This window comes from Dendropsophus ebraccatus, chromosome 4 (genome assembly GCF_027789765.1).
Source record: "Dendropsophus ebraccatus isolate aDenEbr1 chromosome 4, aDenEbr1.pat, whole genome shotgun sequence".
NCBI lineage: Eukaryota > Metazoa > Chordata > Amphibia > Anura > Hylidae > Dendropsophus > Dendropsophus ebraccatus.
This window is the reverse complement of record NC_091457.1, coordinates 148,550,889-148,567,657: the sequence shown is the minus strand read 5'-3', so window position 1 is coordinate 148,567,657 and position 16,769 is coordinate 148,550,889. Positions and strand designations below refer to the sequence as shown.

At 46.4% G+C, this 16,769-nt stretch overlaps 2 protein-coding genes across 2 annotated transcripts in view; both read right to left on the bottom strand.

The window, feature by feature from the left end:
• LOC138788973 (flavin-containing monooxygenase 5-like) overlaps positions 1-8,972 on the bottom strand; it is a 60,927-nt gene extending 51,955 nt beyond the window's left edge. The window contains exon 1 of the mRNA XM_069967426.1: positions 8,887-8,972. The gene's annotated coding sequence lies outside the window, so the exon portion shown is untranslated. The remainder of the gene's footprint in view (positions 1-8,886) is intronic.
• Positions 3,539-16,037, bottom strand: PLPP6 (phospholipid phosphatase 6). The gene is made up of 3 exons (XM_069967428.1): positions 15,962-16,037; positions 8,887-9,350; positions 3,539-4,709 (listed from the first exon to the last, which is right to left on the bottom strand). The coding sequence occupies exons 2-3, from the start codon at positions 9,323-9,325 to the stop codon at positions 4,348-4,350; spliced, it is 801 nt and encodes a 266-aa protein (XP_069823529.1). The 5' UTR covers positions 9,326-9,350; positions 15,962-16,037; the 3' UTR covers positions 3,539-4,347.
• Between the last annotated feature and the right edge of the window lie 732 nt (positions 16,038-16,769).

Genomic DNA, 16,769 nt, shown 5'->3' with positions numbered 1-16,769 from the left:
CAAAGACCCGCAGTCGAGGATCTACAGCTATGGACAGCACAGATGTAAATCAGTAACTGTTCGCATTTGCGGACCTGTAAATCTATGGGTGTGTATGGGACCCTAGAAATTAATGGGCTATATTCACACGTGCAGTGATCCGCAATTCATGTACCACTACATTAAAGACAGTGACCCATTCTGCAATTGTGTGGTGGCCTTAGGACATGTCCTTTTTCTTTTTTTTTTTTTTTTGCTGAACGGATCATTGCGGATGTGTGACTAGGCACACAGAAACCTATGGGTTACTGGCAAATTTTGAGGACGAACAAGTAATGAGTGAATAAATGAATAAACAGACGTGGAAAAGTGACCCGAGTCAAATGAACGGATGGGTGGTGCACAACTAATGACTCCATTACCAAAAAAAAAAGACTGGAGGTGCCTATTCTCAAAATCATAAGCGTCCTGTGGATAAGTAATAACTGTCTTAACTTGGAATACCCTTTTAATAATTCTTGTTAAACCTGGGGGAAACACAAGGATGTTATCATGAATTTAAAAAATGCATCGAAAAAATACCAGAGAAATTGCAGCAAAAAGGCTCTCAGTTAACTGTATGGAAAGCAATACGTACAGATACACATACATATATCTTTTTTGCATGCAGTTGTTTTTCGGAATGTAGGATGTGCACGGAGTACAGAATAGGAAAATAAATATTTTACAAAAATGGCAGTAAGAGGGGGGGATAGTACCTGTGACACTTAGTATGAGAGGGGGAATCACAGGACAGGGTGTATATGAAGAGAGGTGGGCAGCAGTGGAGCTGTATTGGATACACAGGATCACCCATTGATGCCACAGTCTCCAGGTCCTCTGTTCTTCCCCAGTCTCACCATAGGTAGAAAAAGACTTATATGAGTCTACCTCTGGATCAACCACCACACAAATATATTGAACTGTAACATATAAATGTTCTATTGTACTTACTAGTATTATCATATACGGAATCAAAGTAGTGTATGATGGCTGTGTAAACATTCCCCCTCACAGGACATACGCCGCTGCCAGCCGTGTCACCCTTAGGGTATGGTCATACACGCAGCAGATTATCTGCAGAATTTCCAGCAGCAAAGCACATGACAGTTTAAAGTGCAGAAATCAATAGTACAGGCGATTTTACAAAAAAACTTTGTAATTGGGTTTATTAGCCGAAAAATGCATTTTTATCATGAAAAAGCATTTTGAAGCTCTCCCCCGTCTTTATTGTTCTCTTATGGAGAGGGGAGGGGTGGAGGGAGATGAGGTACCAAAACAGGACAACAAAGAGTTAATTTACAGCTACATCACCAGGCTCTCTCCTCTGAAATCATCACTGACCTCTCAATACCAGCTTTCACACAGGTCCCGCTGTGTAATCCTTTGTTCTCTGCTGGTGACTAATAAATAACTACAAAGTTTCTTAAAAACGCCTGGACTATTGATTTCTGCAAAGAAGAAAAATGAAACGACAGTGACACTTTAAAGAATCTGTTCCATATGGTGAAGACAATCTGCAAGGAAATGGACCGGCAACGTGGACTGCGAACCTATTGATTTCAAATAGAGGAGACAAAATCTACAACATATACACAATGAAAATTTTAGATATTAATTACAAATCCAACGATTTAGTGCAGATTTACCATTTTGGATAAGGGTACGTTCACACCACGACTGTTCTACACCTGGAACAGATACACTGGTTTTTATTCTCACTGCTAAGCCTAAAACTAAGCCGAGCCTTCCTGTTCTGTATAATTCATTTCCCAGCAGTGTCCTCTTTATCATCACAGATAGGAGACAGGTAACACTAGTATATAGATAAGACAGACACAAGCACACTGACAGGTAACACCAGTATATAGATAAGAGACAGGAGTACAGTGACAGGTGACACCAGTGTATGGATAACACAGACAGGAGTACAGTGGTATGTTACACGAAGATATGGATAAAACAGACGGGTACAGGGACAGGTACCACCCGTATATAGATAACACAGACAAGAGGACAGTGACTGGTGACACCAGTATATCGATAAAACAGACAGGGGTACAGTGACAGGTTACACCAGTATATAGATAACACAGACAGGAGTACAGTGACAGATGACACCAGTATATAAATAACATAGGTGTACAAAAAAATGCCTGCCACTGATCATTTAAAAAAAAAAAAATCTAGGCGATACATTACCTCGTGATGTGAACATAGCCCATAACCTGTTAAAGTACCATAGTTAATCTGTTGCATAAAATCTGCTGCATATTTGGCACGTGTGGTCATACCCTTAAAGGAGACTCAATTTCATGCTGTCTAGATTACTCCTTGCCCTGCTGGAATTGGATTTGTGTAGGGGAAGGAGTAATGAATCCAGCTGTGACCACCCCAAAAACCCAAAAGTTTATAAATAGAGATGAGCGCGATTCCAGCATGCTTGTGTTACATCAGTGTTTGCATACTGGTGGCTGGAGAAGTTGGATGCATCCCCAGGGAGTCCTGGAATAGTGCATCCAGCCTATGAGCATGCTCGAATCGTGCTCATCTCCATTTAGAATTTATATTGTATGTCGCCTTATCTTCAGAAAGCGTGAAATTGATGACATGAAACCTATAAAGTTGGAAGATATCAAACATGCCTGTAGACAATGAACAAAGGATTCTCAAAAAAAAAAAAGATTTGGGGGGAGATTTATGAAAGGGTGTAAATATACACTGGTGTAAACTGCCCACAGCAACCAATCACAGCTCAGTTTTTATTTTACCAGAGCTGAAAGCTGAGCTCTGATTGGCTGCTGTGGTTACACCAGGTGTATATTTACCCCCTTTCATAAATCTCCCCCTTTGTGTATGTATGATCTAAACATGAAAGCGCACTTCATCATGTCAGTATGCCTGTCCAGGATGGAGTACAGCTTCTCCATAGTCACATCTGAAAACAGAAAAGTGCATTTTAGTAAGTAGCCCCCACAGACTTCGTACAGAAAACATGAGAATGATATATCATGCACATTATTGTTAAGGCCGACTGGCTGATTGGCAAAAAGCATGGCAAGGTTCAAGTTATGCTGGTGTAAAGGAAGCAGTGTCATTTTAAAATGGCCCCACTGGGGTTATCCAGGCTTACAAAAACATGGACACTTTCTTCCAGAAACAGCACCACTCTCACCCTCAGGTTGGGTGTGGTTTTGCAAGTCAGTTCCACTAAAAAAGAATTGTAATACCACACACAACCTGAGAACAGGGGTGGTGCCGTTTTTAATCCTGGATAACTATAGTTGATCCCTTTATCAATACAATAGTAGTAACTAGAGATGAGCGAATCGGGTTCGAGTCCATCCGAACCCGAACGTTCTGTATTTGATTAGCGGGGGCTGCTGAACTTGGATAAAGCTCTAAGGTTGTCTGGAAAACATGGATACAGCCAATGACTATATCCATGTTTTCCACATAGCCTTAGGGCTTTATCCAACTTCAGCAGCCACCGCTAATCAAATACCGAAAGTTCGGGTTCGGATCGACTCGAGCATGCTCCAGGTTCGCTCATCTCTAGTAGTAACCTAATCACAGACTGTGCATATTTTGTGGCCATTATAATTTTTCCGCCAGATAATGAACGAGGCCACAGTGTGTACACACTCTGGAATAGGCGGAATAGGGGGGTTCAGGACCATGACTCTAGCAGTCATGTTGGTTATCACTAGTGATGAGCAAAACTTGAGCAGGCCCGAGCCCAATCATTTAGCATTTTGGTATTAGAATGCCGACTGATCAGACTCGAACATGCCTGAGTTGCGCTCTTCTCTAGTTATCACCTATCCTGTGTAGGTGATTTTCATTGGAAAACCCATTCATGTTTACACTGACAAAAGAAAAAACATAAAATCTCAAAGTCAAAATATTTCCAAACATAACAATTTTCACAGTATAAAATGTTCGGATGTCAGATCCAAAGAAAAGGTAGAACAAAGCCCCCAAATTTTCTTTTACACCACTAGATTTTTACAGTAAGGGAAAAAAAAATAACCATATGACGACATCAGTTCTAGAACCAACACTGCAGAAGACGGGAATGTTGGATTGGAAAGTGCAATGATTTTTTTTTTACAGCCAGTGCTGTCTACTTATCAGTTCCTATATCGGCTAGTGTTTTTTGTTGTTTTTTTTTTGCCTTGGTTCTGCATGTAGCTGACCCCTCGAAGATATAGGTGGAGGTCCATGTATAAAAAGCTTCGAGATGTGGTGGGCAATCTAATCATATCCATTTTAAATTATTACAAGGCTAAGATGAAGCCTTCACAATGACCGATCTCCATTGATCATTCACATTTTGAACAGAGCAGGTAAAGTATTCGGCGACAGCCAGAAGTATTCAACCAAACTATACTGCATGTGGCCCATGAAGAAGCCGAATAACACATCGGTCACATTGTGTCTGCCCAGCATGACTCTGGATAAACTAACTACGATAGCCCAAAGCATTACAAGGATCCTGACCGGCACAGCTAGTACCAGGTGGTTAAGCATGAAACGGGAAACCATTGCTGCTCGTGTAGCGTGACCTGAAGGGAAGGAATACTTGTCCACAGAGAAAGTTGCAAACATGTCCATGCGGTTGTGGGTAGGTCTACGACGCTTCACTATTCCTTTCACAATTCCCACAAGAATGATATCTAACAGTAGTGCTGCAGAGATTAAAAAAAAAAAAAAAAAAAAATTGTGTTAAAAAGTTATAAGCTTTTAAGAGTTATACATTTGGACCAAAAAAATTAGGTATATGGTATATGTAAATAGCTGAACTAAAATATATAAACCTCACAAAACACATGATATCTAGTGCCACCTATAGGTAGCTACTCTGTAAATCAATGTTAATGGAGCATGGTCTGCAAAACTCAATACAAAGCTAACACTCTTTAAAGAGGGTCCTACCTGTTCTGCTCTTCAGTGCCCCATTTTGTCACTTTGGCCATCTCAGAAGTATCGCTTCCAGGAGGTTCATATTGCTGCCTTGTGTGCGGGTGTGCCCCATTTTGTCGCTTTGGCCATCTCAGGAGTATAGCTTCCGGGGGGTGTCATGTTACTGCCTTGTGTGCGGATGAACTACACGCAATGTCCAATGGCTGCCTGATGCTGCAGCAAAAACCAGTAACATTGGGATGTACATTTGAGATGGCCAGAGGGAGAATGTGAAGCTCTGGTGGGTACTGGTTCACATTAAAGGGATTATCTGGAGAGCAGAAAGGGTAGGACTTTTTCTGCTCTCTGGATAATCCCTTTCGGGTGCCTCCACATGTACCGGATCAGCAGTGGATTTCACGCTGTGAGTTTGCAGTGATTTACATTCCGCTGCGGATATGTGACCTGGCCCCTTTAACCACCCGCATCCTGCCGCCCGCAGCATACATAACCTGCTAGGGGTCGCGGCACCAAGCAGGTAATGTATGCTGCGGGTGGCAGGATGCGGGTGGTTAAAGGGGCCAGGTCACATATCCGTAGCGGAATGAAAATTCCTCTGCGGGTATGTGACCCATAGACCTTCACTATACCAGGATCCGCAGCGTGAAATCTGCTGCGGATCCGCTACGTGTGAAGGCACCCTTAAAGTGAACCAGTACTCACCAGAGCTGCATTAAAGGGGTTATCCAGTGCTACAAAAACATGGCCACTTTCTTTCAGAGACAGCCCCACTCTTGTCTCCAGCTCGGGTGGGGTTTGGAAACGGAGTTCCATTGAAGGAAATGGAGCTTAATTGCAAACTGCACCTGAACTGGAGACAAGAGTTGTGTTGTCTCTAAAAGAAAGTGGTCATGTTTTTGTAGCACTGGATAACCCCTTTAAAGGCATCTCATCTAGCAAACCAGTGCTCTTTTAATGCAGAGCGAAAAAACAATAAAACAGTTGTTTATCTTGGAAGAGTCTCTGGTTTGACTAATACATCTAGCCATGTCTTAGATTGTTCAGACAATGACTTACAAGGAAGCTACTCCTGGGTGGCACTAGTAGGCACTTTTCTTTCTTCTAGAATAAACATAATTACATATTTTGCAAGACTCCATACATCTGATGTATCTCCTCAATGCCAACCAGTACCCCCAAAGTTTTATTTATAGTTTTCCTTGACCAAGGTGTAGAAACACTGTAATGAGTTTATAGCATGGAAATGCTGCACTAGGTGTGAAGGTCACATCCTGCAACTGAACTAAGCGTGTATTGTACATTTGCTGAATAATTCCTGAGATATATGTCAAACACAACCATAGGCTCCTATTTACAAGAAGCAACGGAATGTCTATGTTTATAGAGACATGCCGTTCTGTCAAGTTGTGACAAATTGGGTAAACAGACGTAATGTCTGACTATAATGTAGGGCTGGGCGATATGGCCAGAAAATAAAATCTTGATTTTTAAAAAAAAATTTGGACTACTACGTGGGGGGAGTAGTAGTACAGGTATAGGATGGGGGGGGGGGAGTAGTAGTACAGGTATAGGATGAGGGGGGGGGGGGGGGGGGGGGAGTAGTAGTACAGGTATAGGATGAAGGGTGTGGTAGTAGTACAGGTATAGGATGAAGGGTGCGGTAGTAGTACAGGTATAGGATGAGGGGTGCGGTAGTAGTACAGGTATAGGATGAGGGGTGCGGTAGTAGTACAGGTATAGGATGAGGGGTGCGGTAGTAGTACAGGTATAGGATGAGGGGTGCGGTAGTAGTACAGGTATAGGATGAGGGGTGCGGTAGTAGTACAGGTATAGGATGAGGGGTGCGGTAGTAGTACAGGTATAGGATGAGGGGTGTGGTGGTAGTGGTACAGGTATAGGATGAGGGGTGCGGTAGTAGTACAGGTATAGGATGAGGAGCGCGGTAGTAGTACAGGTATAGGATGAGGAGCGTGGTAGTAGTACAGGTACAGATGAGGGGTGTAGTAGTAGTACTGGTATAGGATAAGGGGTGTGGTAGTAGTAGTAGTACAGGTATAGGATGAGGGGGGGCAGTAGTAGTACAGGTATAGGATGAGGGGGGGCAGTAGTAGTACAGGTATAGGATGAGGGGGGGCAGTAGTAGTACAGGTATAGGATGAGGGGGGGCAGTAGTAGTACAGGTATAGGATGAGGGGGGGCAGTAGTAGTACAGGTATAGGATGAGGGGGGACAGTAGTAGTACAGGTATAGGATGAGGGGGGGCAGTAGTAGTACAGGTATAGGATGAGGGGGAGTAGTAGTAGTAGTACAGGTATAGGATGAGGGGGGGCAGTAGTAGTACAGGTATAGGATGAGGGGGGGCAGTAGTAGTACAGGTATAGGATGAGGGGGGGCAGTAGTAGTACAGGTATAGGATGAGGGGGGGCAGTAGTAGCACAGGTATAGGATGAGGGGGGGTAGTAGTACAGGTATAGGATGAGGGGGAGTAGTAGTAGTAGTACAGGTATAGGATGAGGGGGGGCAGTAGTAGTACAGGCATAGGATGAGGGGGGGTAGTAGTACAGGTATAGGATGAGGGGGAGTAGTAGTAGTACAGGTATAGGATGAGGGGGGGCAGTAGTAGTACAGGCATAGGATGAGGGGGGGGGGGAGTAGTAGTAGTAGTACAGGTATAGGATGAGGGGGGGCAGTAGTAGTACAGGCATAGGATGAGGGGGGGTAGTAGTACAGGTATAGGATGGGGGGGGGAGTAGTAGTACAGGTATAGGATGAGGGGGGGGGGGGGAGTAGTAGTACAGGTATAGGATGAGGTGGGGGGGGGAGTAGTAGTACAGGTATAGGATGAGGGGGGGGGGGGGGGGAGTAGTACATTGGGGGTGACTGGGGGAAACTGGGGCAGCTGGGGGTGACTGAGGCAGGAGTGCACATAGCCCTCCTCCTGCTCTCCTCACCCCGGTACACATGCAGGTGCCCGGTCTATGGAGGAGCCGAGGAAGCTGCAGGGACTGTACAATAGGGTGATAGCGACGCTGCCATTACTGGAGCTGTACAGCGGGATCAGGTGTCCCGCTGTACAGCTCCAGGACCCGCAGCGCCGATATCACCCTACTGTACAGTCCCTGCAGCTTCCTCGGCTCCTCCAGAGACCGGGGACCTGCATGTGCGGCCGAGAGGGGAGCGGGACGCTGTGTGTAAGGGGTGGGGTCAGGTCAGTCACTCACTGCTTTTTTAAGCGGCTGGAGGCTGTTGCTGACTGCCCGCTCGCCCTGCACCTCGCCGCAGCTCCTGCCCGCCCGACACTCAGCGCCACAGCTCCCGACACTTTCGACACCTCACCGCAGCTCTTGCCCGCCTTGCATATCGCCGCACGGCCCGCCTGCCCGCCCGACACTGAGCGCCACAGTTCTCGGCCGCCCCGACACCTCACCGCAGCTTCCGCCCACCTTGCATACAGCCGGCCCGACACTCAGCGCCGCACCGCCCGCCCTGCTGGAATTATTTTTTATGAAAATCGAATTTGCGATTTTCCCAAAAAATCTAATCGATTCTAACATTCTAGGCGAATTAATCAAATTAATTTGATTAATCGCCCAGCCCTACTATAATGTATAACCTCCTTCATGATGTCTACTAAAAGTGGAGCCACTAAGACAGATGTGAACAGAACCTTACAAAGATTTAATTAAAGTGCACCCTTCATTAAAAAAACAACACACTTTTGACCCCCACATATCAGGAGAACAAGTGGTGAGACAAGCCTAGTACACACTTCACTTTCCTGTCATCAATCATCTCTGTCCAGTGACCCCATAGACATGTAATGGGGCTGTCTTGACGGAGATCTCAGTGAGAAAGGGAGTGAGGCGTGCTACCACGTGCTTCTACTGATGGGTGAAAGTCTCATACAGAATGTAAGTGTGAACAAAGTGAAATGTTATTTACCAAACAGCAGGTTTAGTACGACCTCCCGGCCAGCGGAGCTGTCACTTCTGTACAGACAATACACAGTGCCAGCAATCCAAGGTATGCCATGGCCAGAAATCTCCACCAGCTTCATCATAGGACGGGCACTCCCCCATGAAGATCCGTCTCTTGCACATACTCCCATCTTTTTGGACAGCCATAAGTCTACAGCTAATAAGGACCTCAGTGCAATTCCAAGAAAAGAAGGGTTCAGTTTCATGCAGTCTTCTTCTGGAAGCTGCTGGGATGTAGAGGAGTTTGAGTCCTTGCGGTGGACGGGACTGTCCGATGTCCGAAGCCTCGTTGACGCTGGGTCTGAAACACTGGTCTTGTTAGTCATTAGAGACATGAACTCAAACCTTCCATTGGTGTTAGGATTGGCAGGGTTGGCTGCTCTGCTGATTCTTGGACTTGGCATCTTTGCAGGTTGTGCTGCTGTGGATCTGTACAGAGAAAACAATATACCTCTGACTTAATGGAGCTAGAACCAAGCCAAATCACAACACAGGTTCTATGAGTGAGTACTGTGCAGCTACATAGGTGCAGTGATCTCCAATGGACATTGGACTCATTTATGGTCATTAGCATAATGAGGTTAAAGAGGAGCTGCAGCATTTTCCCGGCAAAAGGACCGACATGAGAGGGTAGGTATCAGGCAGTGTATTAAGGAGTAGGGTGGTTTCAGCCCCACTCATCTGGGTAAGAGGTTTCCTTTAAATTATCTGTCTGACATGAAATGTTTTTCTAAGTGACAAACGTGTCAAAGGTTTTGATATTGCCAGAAGTGCTCAGTACTGCACTTTACTTCCTGGCTAGCCACAACCTACGGAGCCCATCTAATGCATACGTATAGAGATCACGGGCAGCCGGGGATCGGATAGTACTACCACACGATATCTAGAGACTGGTCAGGATCTGAACACTCTGAACTAGAGCAATCTGAACTTAAAGTGACTGTACCACCAGGCCCAGGCTGAAGCACTGGAGACAGGCCGACCCACCCTTAGTGGGAGGAAACCCCAGCCCCTCTATGATAGGGTTCTATTGATTCTAATGGAGTCACATCATGGAGGGGCTGGGGTTTCTCCCACTAAGGGTGGGTCGGCCGCCTCCAGTGCTTCAGCCTGGGCCTGGTGGTACAGTCACTTTAAGACATGTCAAAAGGTTTTTCCAAATTACAGGGGCACTTTAACAAAAACAACCTATTAAAGGGGCTATTTCATGAACAACATTTATCGCTTACCCATTGGATGGGTGAAAAACGTATTATAGCTAGGTCCCACCGATCACCAGAACAGGGCTTCAGAGCCCCAGGTATTACTCCTTGTCAGAGTTGTAGTTTCACAACTTCTGGAGAATGTTGTTCTACAGTATGTAAACACTGGGTATAGCCTCCTCTTCCCCTGTGTATACAGCACCATAGCTGGGCTATGTCTCTGTCATCTGCATTTTGGAATGCCTAAATGGGTATGGCTCATAAAAAGGGTGAGGTATAATAATCGCTCAATAATTGTAATCACGGTTACATGTTCAATTAATTGTGATGTTGCTTAGTCCTACCATACCCCTATAGCAGCTGTCGACTCTACATTTTTTTTTTGTCTACAGTAGAGAAAGCAAAGAAAGTCACTGCCAAAAAATTAAAAAGGATGGGCAATTAAAATACAACCCTGACAACAGAGGCTGCAATGAATAGAAAGAGAAGGGCATGGCTGAGTGCTTCTCTCCACGCTCTCTGTGGGACTGAGATGATGTCATAATGCAAGTCTATGGGACCATCTCGGTCACATGGTACAGGGCTGGGAGAGAATGTGCACTTTTCACAACTATGATTCAGCAATCAGTTGGGGTCTCAACACTCAGAACCTGAGTGATCAAAACCTTTTTTAAGGGTACCAGTCCTGGTTATAGGAGAATTCCAGGCTGGGGTGATTTTTGGCAGAGTGCTTGGGAGGATGAAATAAGTAACATGCTCTCACCTCCCCGGCTCCAGCGAGTGTATCCTGCAATGGGTTTAAGTGGGGACCTGGGACGTGACATGTTAGGCCCGCTCAGCTAGCCCCGACTGAGGCAGAACCCCGCACACTGGCTAAATGGGCCTAACACGTCACATCCAAGGTCCTTCAGACCCAGAAGCTGCCAGGACCAGGGGATCAGAGCAGCAGGATTTTGGCACCAGCACTGAAGCATGTGAAAGGTGAAAGCATGTTACTACTTTCATCCTCCCCCATCCCCAGCACTCTGCCAAAAATCACCCCAGCCTGGAGTTCTCCTTTAAAATGTGTTATATTATTGTCAAGGCACATTTTTTTTTTAAAGTGACTCTGTACCCACAATCTGCCTGCCCCAAACCACTTGTACTGTCAGATAGCTGCGTTTAATCCAAGATCTGTCCTCGGGTCCGTTCGGCAGGTGACGCAGTTATTGTCCTAAAAAACAACTTTTAAATTAGCAGCCCTGTGTCTACCTGGCGTGGCCTAGAGTGTGTGCGCCCCCTGGGCTTGCACCGCCTCTCTGTCCCTCCTCATCACTAAGAACGCCCCGGGGAAGAATTTCTCCTATTTATCACCTGTCTGAACACTGCACAGGTGCCTTAACGATCCAGCTCATGTGTAGTGTTCACACCAGGGCTGTGGAGTAGGTAAGCCACAGCTCCGACTCCTGAATTTTATCAGGACCGACTCCGACTCCCGACTCCTTCATAAATGGCCGGTTCGATACCAGTAGAGTTATTTATCACACTGGCTCAGCAGCTTCTCCCCAATGTCCTACATAATCCTGTTACAACTTCTGAGTGAATAAAGGAATACTGTATATAAAGCAGCTTCTCCTGTGTGTGCAGAGGATTAAGCCAGTCTCCAGCCTCCATGTCCTGAACAGCTCAGAACTAGACTAGATGGAGCAGGTGGTTTTTCCTGCTGACAGTCTTCGATGTTTCTAGCTAATATTCACCATACACAAAGAAACACTGCTAACAATGCCAGATACCTGTGACACAGAGGGGTCAGCCATACTGATAGTCACACATAGTGATGTTGAGGGTCACTGTGGGGGCAAGCAACAGCACACACACAGCCTGCTGCAGCCATAGCACGCACACACACAGCCTGCTGCAGCCATAGCGCGCACACACACACACAGCCTGCTGCAGCCATAGCGCGCACACACACACAGCCTGCTGCAGCCATAGCGCGCACACACACACAGCCTGCTGCAGCCATAGCATACACACACAGCCTGCTGCAGCCATTGCGCGCACACACACAGCCTGCTGCAGCCATAGCATACACACACACAGCCTGCTGCAGCCATAGCATACACACACACAGCCTGCTGCAGCCATAGCATACACACACACAGCCTGCTGCAGCCATAGCATACACACACACAGCCTGCTGCAGCCATAGCATACACACACACAGCCTGCTGCAGCCATAGCATACACACACACAGCCTGCTGCAGCCATAGCATACACACACACAGCCTGCTGCAGCCATAGCATACACACACACAGCCTGCTGCAGCCATAGCATACACACACACAGCCTGCTGCAGCCATAGCATACACACACACAGCCTGCTGCAGCCATAGCATACACACACACAGCCTGCTGCAGCCATAGCATACACACACACAGCCTGCTGCAGCCATAGCATACACACACACAGCCTGCTGCAGCCATAGCATACACACACACAGCCTGCTGCAGCCATAGCATACACACACACAGCCTGCTGCAGCCATAGCATACACACACACAGCCTGCTGCAGCCATAGCATACACACACACAGCCTGCTGCAGCCATAGCATACACACACACAGCCTGCTGCAGCCATAGCATACACACACACAGCCTGCTGCAGCCATAGCATACACACACACAGCCTGCTGCAGCCATAGCATACACACACACAGCCTGCTGCAGCCATAGCATACACACACACAGCCTGCTGCAGCCATAGCATACACACACACAGCCTGCTGCAGACATAGCATACACACACACAGCCTGCTGCAGCCATAGCATACACACAGACATACAAATAGCCTGCTTCAGCCATAGCACACATACATATATACACACACACAGCCTACTGCAGTCATAGCACGCACACACACACACACACACACACACAGCTGCAGCCATTGAACACTGAAGAAAAACACACAATCTTCTCCCAGAGAGAAAACACCACACTGAGGTAGGGCTGGGCGGTATACCGTCAAAATACCGATACCGTCACTGGCGTCGGTTAACCGACCTCAACTCTGCCAGGACGGTATCTGCGGTATTCCCCCCCCTCACCCGGCGGCCGCATGCTCTGCTCCCCTCAGATCTCCCTCGCTGATCCTCCGATTCACCTCCCAATCACAGCCAGGGAGCACATATGCAAGGTATGGAAGATCCTGCTGCGGGGGCTGAAGAGGAACACTCTGACCGGCTGCGCACAGGCGTGCTGTGTGCTCAGCGCTGCTGATGCTGCTGCTGCCCGGCCGGCTCACTTCTCCTAGCTTCTCTGGAAGCTGCACAGTGAGCCCTGCCCCCCCCCCCCCCCCCTCCTCCCACACATACAGTGGCTGCAGGGGGTCAGCTAAACGTCGGCACATCCTCGCTCCCATGGGCACCGCACTCTCTCCCGCACAGGAGTCCTCGGCGCCCCGTAATCTTTTGATCTTGTGCTGGAAGCAGCCATGTGTGACGCTCAGCCCGGGACACAGATACATGTGCTTCACCGACACTGAGTGACAGGGGCCGAGGATTCCTGTGCGGGAGACAGAGAGCGGTGCCGGTGGGAGCAAGGAGGTGCCGACCTATACCTGACCCCAACTGTATGTGCGGGAGAGGGGGGGCAGGGCAGCATGTGACAGTGACTGGGGGCAGAGAGAGAAAGAGATGGATAGATAGGAGTCCTATCTATCTATCTACCCAGGGTGTATATATTATATTATATTATAATATATATATATACGGACAGACAGGAGATAGATAGATAATAAATAGTAGATAGATAGAAGACAAGTAGATAGATATATTATAGAGAATCCACAGCACCTTTGAGTAAGCGGAGAAAAAAATCTGTGATTTATTTCTTTAAAGCCTAGTGCAAATAGATAGATAGATAGGAGTTCTTTAAAGCCTAGTGCAAATAGATAGATAGATAGATAGGAGTTCTATCTATCTATCTCCTGTCTGTATGTGTATGTATGTGTGTATATATATATATATATATATATATATATATATATATATATATATATATATATATATATTACACACACACATGCTGGATAGATAGATAGATAGATAGATAGATAGATAGATAGATAGATAGATAGATACATATAGCTAACAATATAGGCAGCACACTAAACGAACTGTGGCTGCCAGCAGACGAATCCCAGACCTTTTGACCAAGTCAGCTTGTAAAAAAATACTCTGCAGCACTCCGATGGCAATACAAACGTGAAAACGTGAATTTATTCCATATAACAATGTGCAGCAAACTTCACAAGTAATGTATGACATTTTGGCGTCTTCTATGCCATTTTCAAGTGCTACTTGAAAATGGCGTAGGAGATGCCAAAACATTGTGTATTACTTGTGAAGTTTGCTGCACATTGTTATATGGAATAAATCCACGTTTGTATAACCATTGGAAAATAGGGTTTTCAAAAGAGGTGTGGCTTTTAAAAGGGGCGTGTCATAATTATCGTTCAATTTATCGTTACCGCGACGACATGTATGATAAACCGCGATATTGATTTAGGCCATTATCGCCCAGCCCTACACTGAGGACTGAGGTTACTGCTACACTACTTATGTCTTCTCCTCCTCCTCACACAGGGTATCTTCATATTACACTGCTGCTCATATACAGTCATCCAGCATCCAGGAAGAGAACAGTACAGATCTCCCCACACACAATGGACTCTTCCAGCTCAGAAACAAACTGCCAAATAGTGGCTGACAACTTTTCCCTGACCCCCTTATGTAACAGAGCCAGTGTCCTATTAGAATGTTGCTCATAAAATATATTGATGAGCAAAACTTAAAATTAAAATTCATATCAAAACTCAATTCTAAATTGTTTAAAGATTTTTTTTTAAAGCTGGAGTCTGAGTCAGTACATTTTTTTTTCCCGACTCCAACTCCAGTCAAAACTAGCCCCGACTCCGACTCTACAGCCCTGGTTCACACAGGTGATGAATAGGAGAAATTGTTCTAGGGGCATTCCTAATGATGAGAAGGATGAGAAGGGTGAGACGGGGGGGGGGGGGGTGTCGCAATCATAGGACATGGGTACTCAAGGCAACGCCAATTTGACACAGGGCTGCAAGTTTAAAAGTTGTTCTTTAGGACAATAACTGCATCACCTGCCGAACGGACCCCAGGACAGATCTTGGATTAAAAGCAGCTATCCGAAGGTACAAGTGGTTTGGGGGGGGGGGGGCAGATTGTGGGTACAGAGTCACTTTAACCAATTCATACAAAGGTGCTATATTAGGCAGCTACAAAAACAGTGAGTGAACATAACGTACACAAGTGTTTCCCGCATACATTTTAAGGATACAAGGAGTTGCGTCCATCATACGGGTGCTGGTGTGGAACCGATGGGTTATATTTAGCAACCAGATTTGTTCACCTCTAGCCCCCGTGATCACAAACTCTACAGCACTACAGCATATGTCGCTGCTATAAAAACAACATGGCACGAACAGGGCACAACAACACACCAGGTGAGCGTCATCAAGCTGCCTTATAGTAAGATTCTCATTGTGCTAACGGCAACCAATCACAGCTCGGCTTACATTGCACCAGAGCTTATTCATATATAAAAGCCGAGCTGTGATTGGTTAAAATAGACAACAAAAGCCTCTTTACTGTAAGACTTCAGGATACATGGGTGAAAATCTAGTGAAGAGAAAACCTATAGTGAGAAGACTGAGGAGTATATGGCTGCACCCAGCAGGGATATACCACATAATGCACGCCCGCCTCCTATATACTGCGCAGCTATACACAGCCCGGGGGCCGCCAGTAACCACTGACCTCGGGGGGAGCACCAGCACCTGCGCCGCAGTCCGCACACCGCTTCCGGCATCCAAATCATCTGCATTCACGTCCACTGAACCCGCCGTCTGACGTCACCGGCTCCACGTCCCCCGCACGCACGCGCCGTCACTTCCTAGCAGCGGCGCCGCTCCGCCGGGTGGCCCGTGTGACGTCGGAGTCACGTGCGGGTCACGTGCAGCCATTTACCTGACTATAAAAGCGAGGAGCGCGGGAACGACGCCAAGTCTCCTCAGTGAGCGCTCACTCTGGTAGTCGCGTCCTTATAGCGCTACTGTATTATTATTCCGTATGGTAGAGGCGCAATTGTGTAATTTCCTTCATTTTACCCAGAAGCTGTAGTCAGTGAGGGGCACATTATCAAGCTGTCTTAGAGAGTGAGAATATCTATGTTGCCCTCAGCACTTTACCACAGAAATGAGCCGTGATTGGCTGCTAAGGGCAAAAGAGAGACTTACTATAGGACAGTGTGATGCTGACTTTATTACACGGGACGATTATCGTGCGAAAAATCGTTATATCGTTCGAATATGAGCAATATTTGTTCTGTGTAATCGCAGACGACGATCGAAAAATCGTTTGTCGATGATTTAGATCTGAACCTAAAATTATCGCTAATCGCTCGCTGTAATTCCACGTTCGTTCGCTGAAGTTCCGTGTTTTTTCACTAATCGTTCAGCGTAATTGCACATTGTTCATTATTTTGCTGGGATCAGAAGGAATAAACGATCGTAGTAACAATCGCAATAACAATCGTAATGATCGTAACTAACAACCATCGTTCTGT

What these genes read in the sequence shown, in the direction of transcription:
- PLPP6 (XM_069967428.1), bottom strand. Translation starts at nt 9,325, where the DNA reads ATGCCAAGTCCAAGAATCAGCAGAGCAGCCAACCCTGCCAATCCTAAC. An exon ending in CGTACTAAACCTGCTGTTTG is followed by an intron (nt 4,710 to 8,886) that starts GTAAATAACATT and finishes TAATCTCTGCAG; the next exon opens with CACTACTGTTAGATATCATT.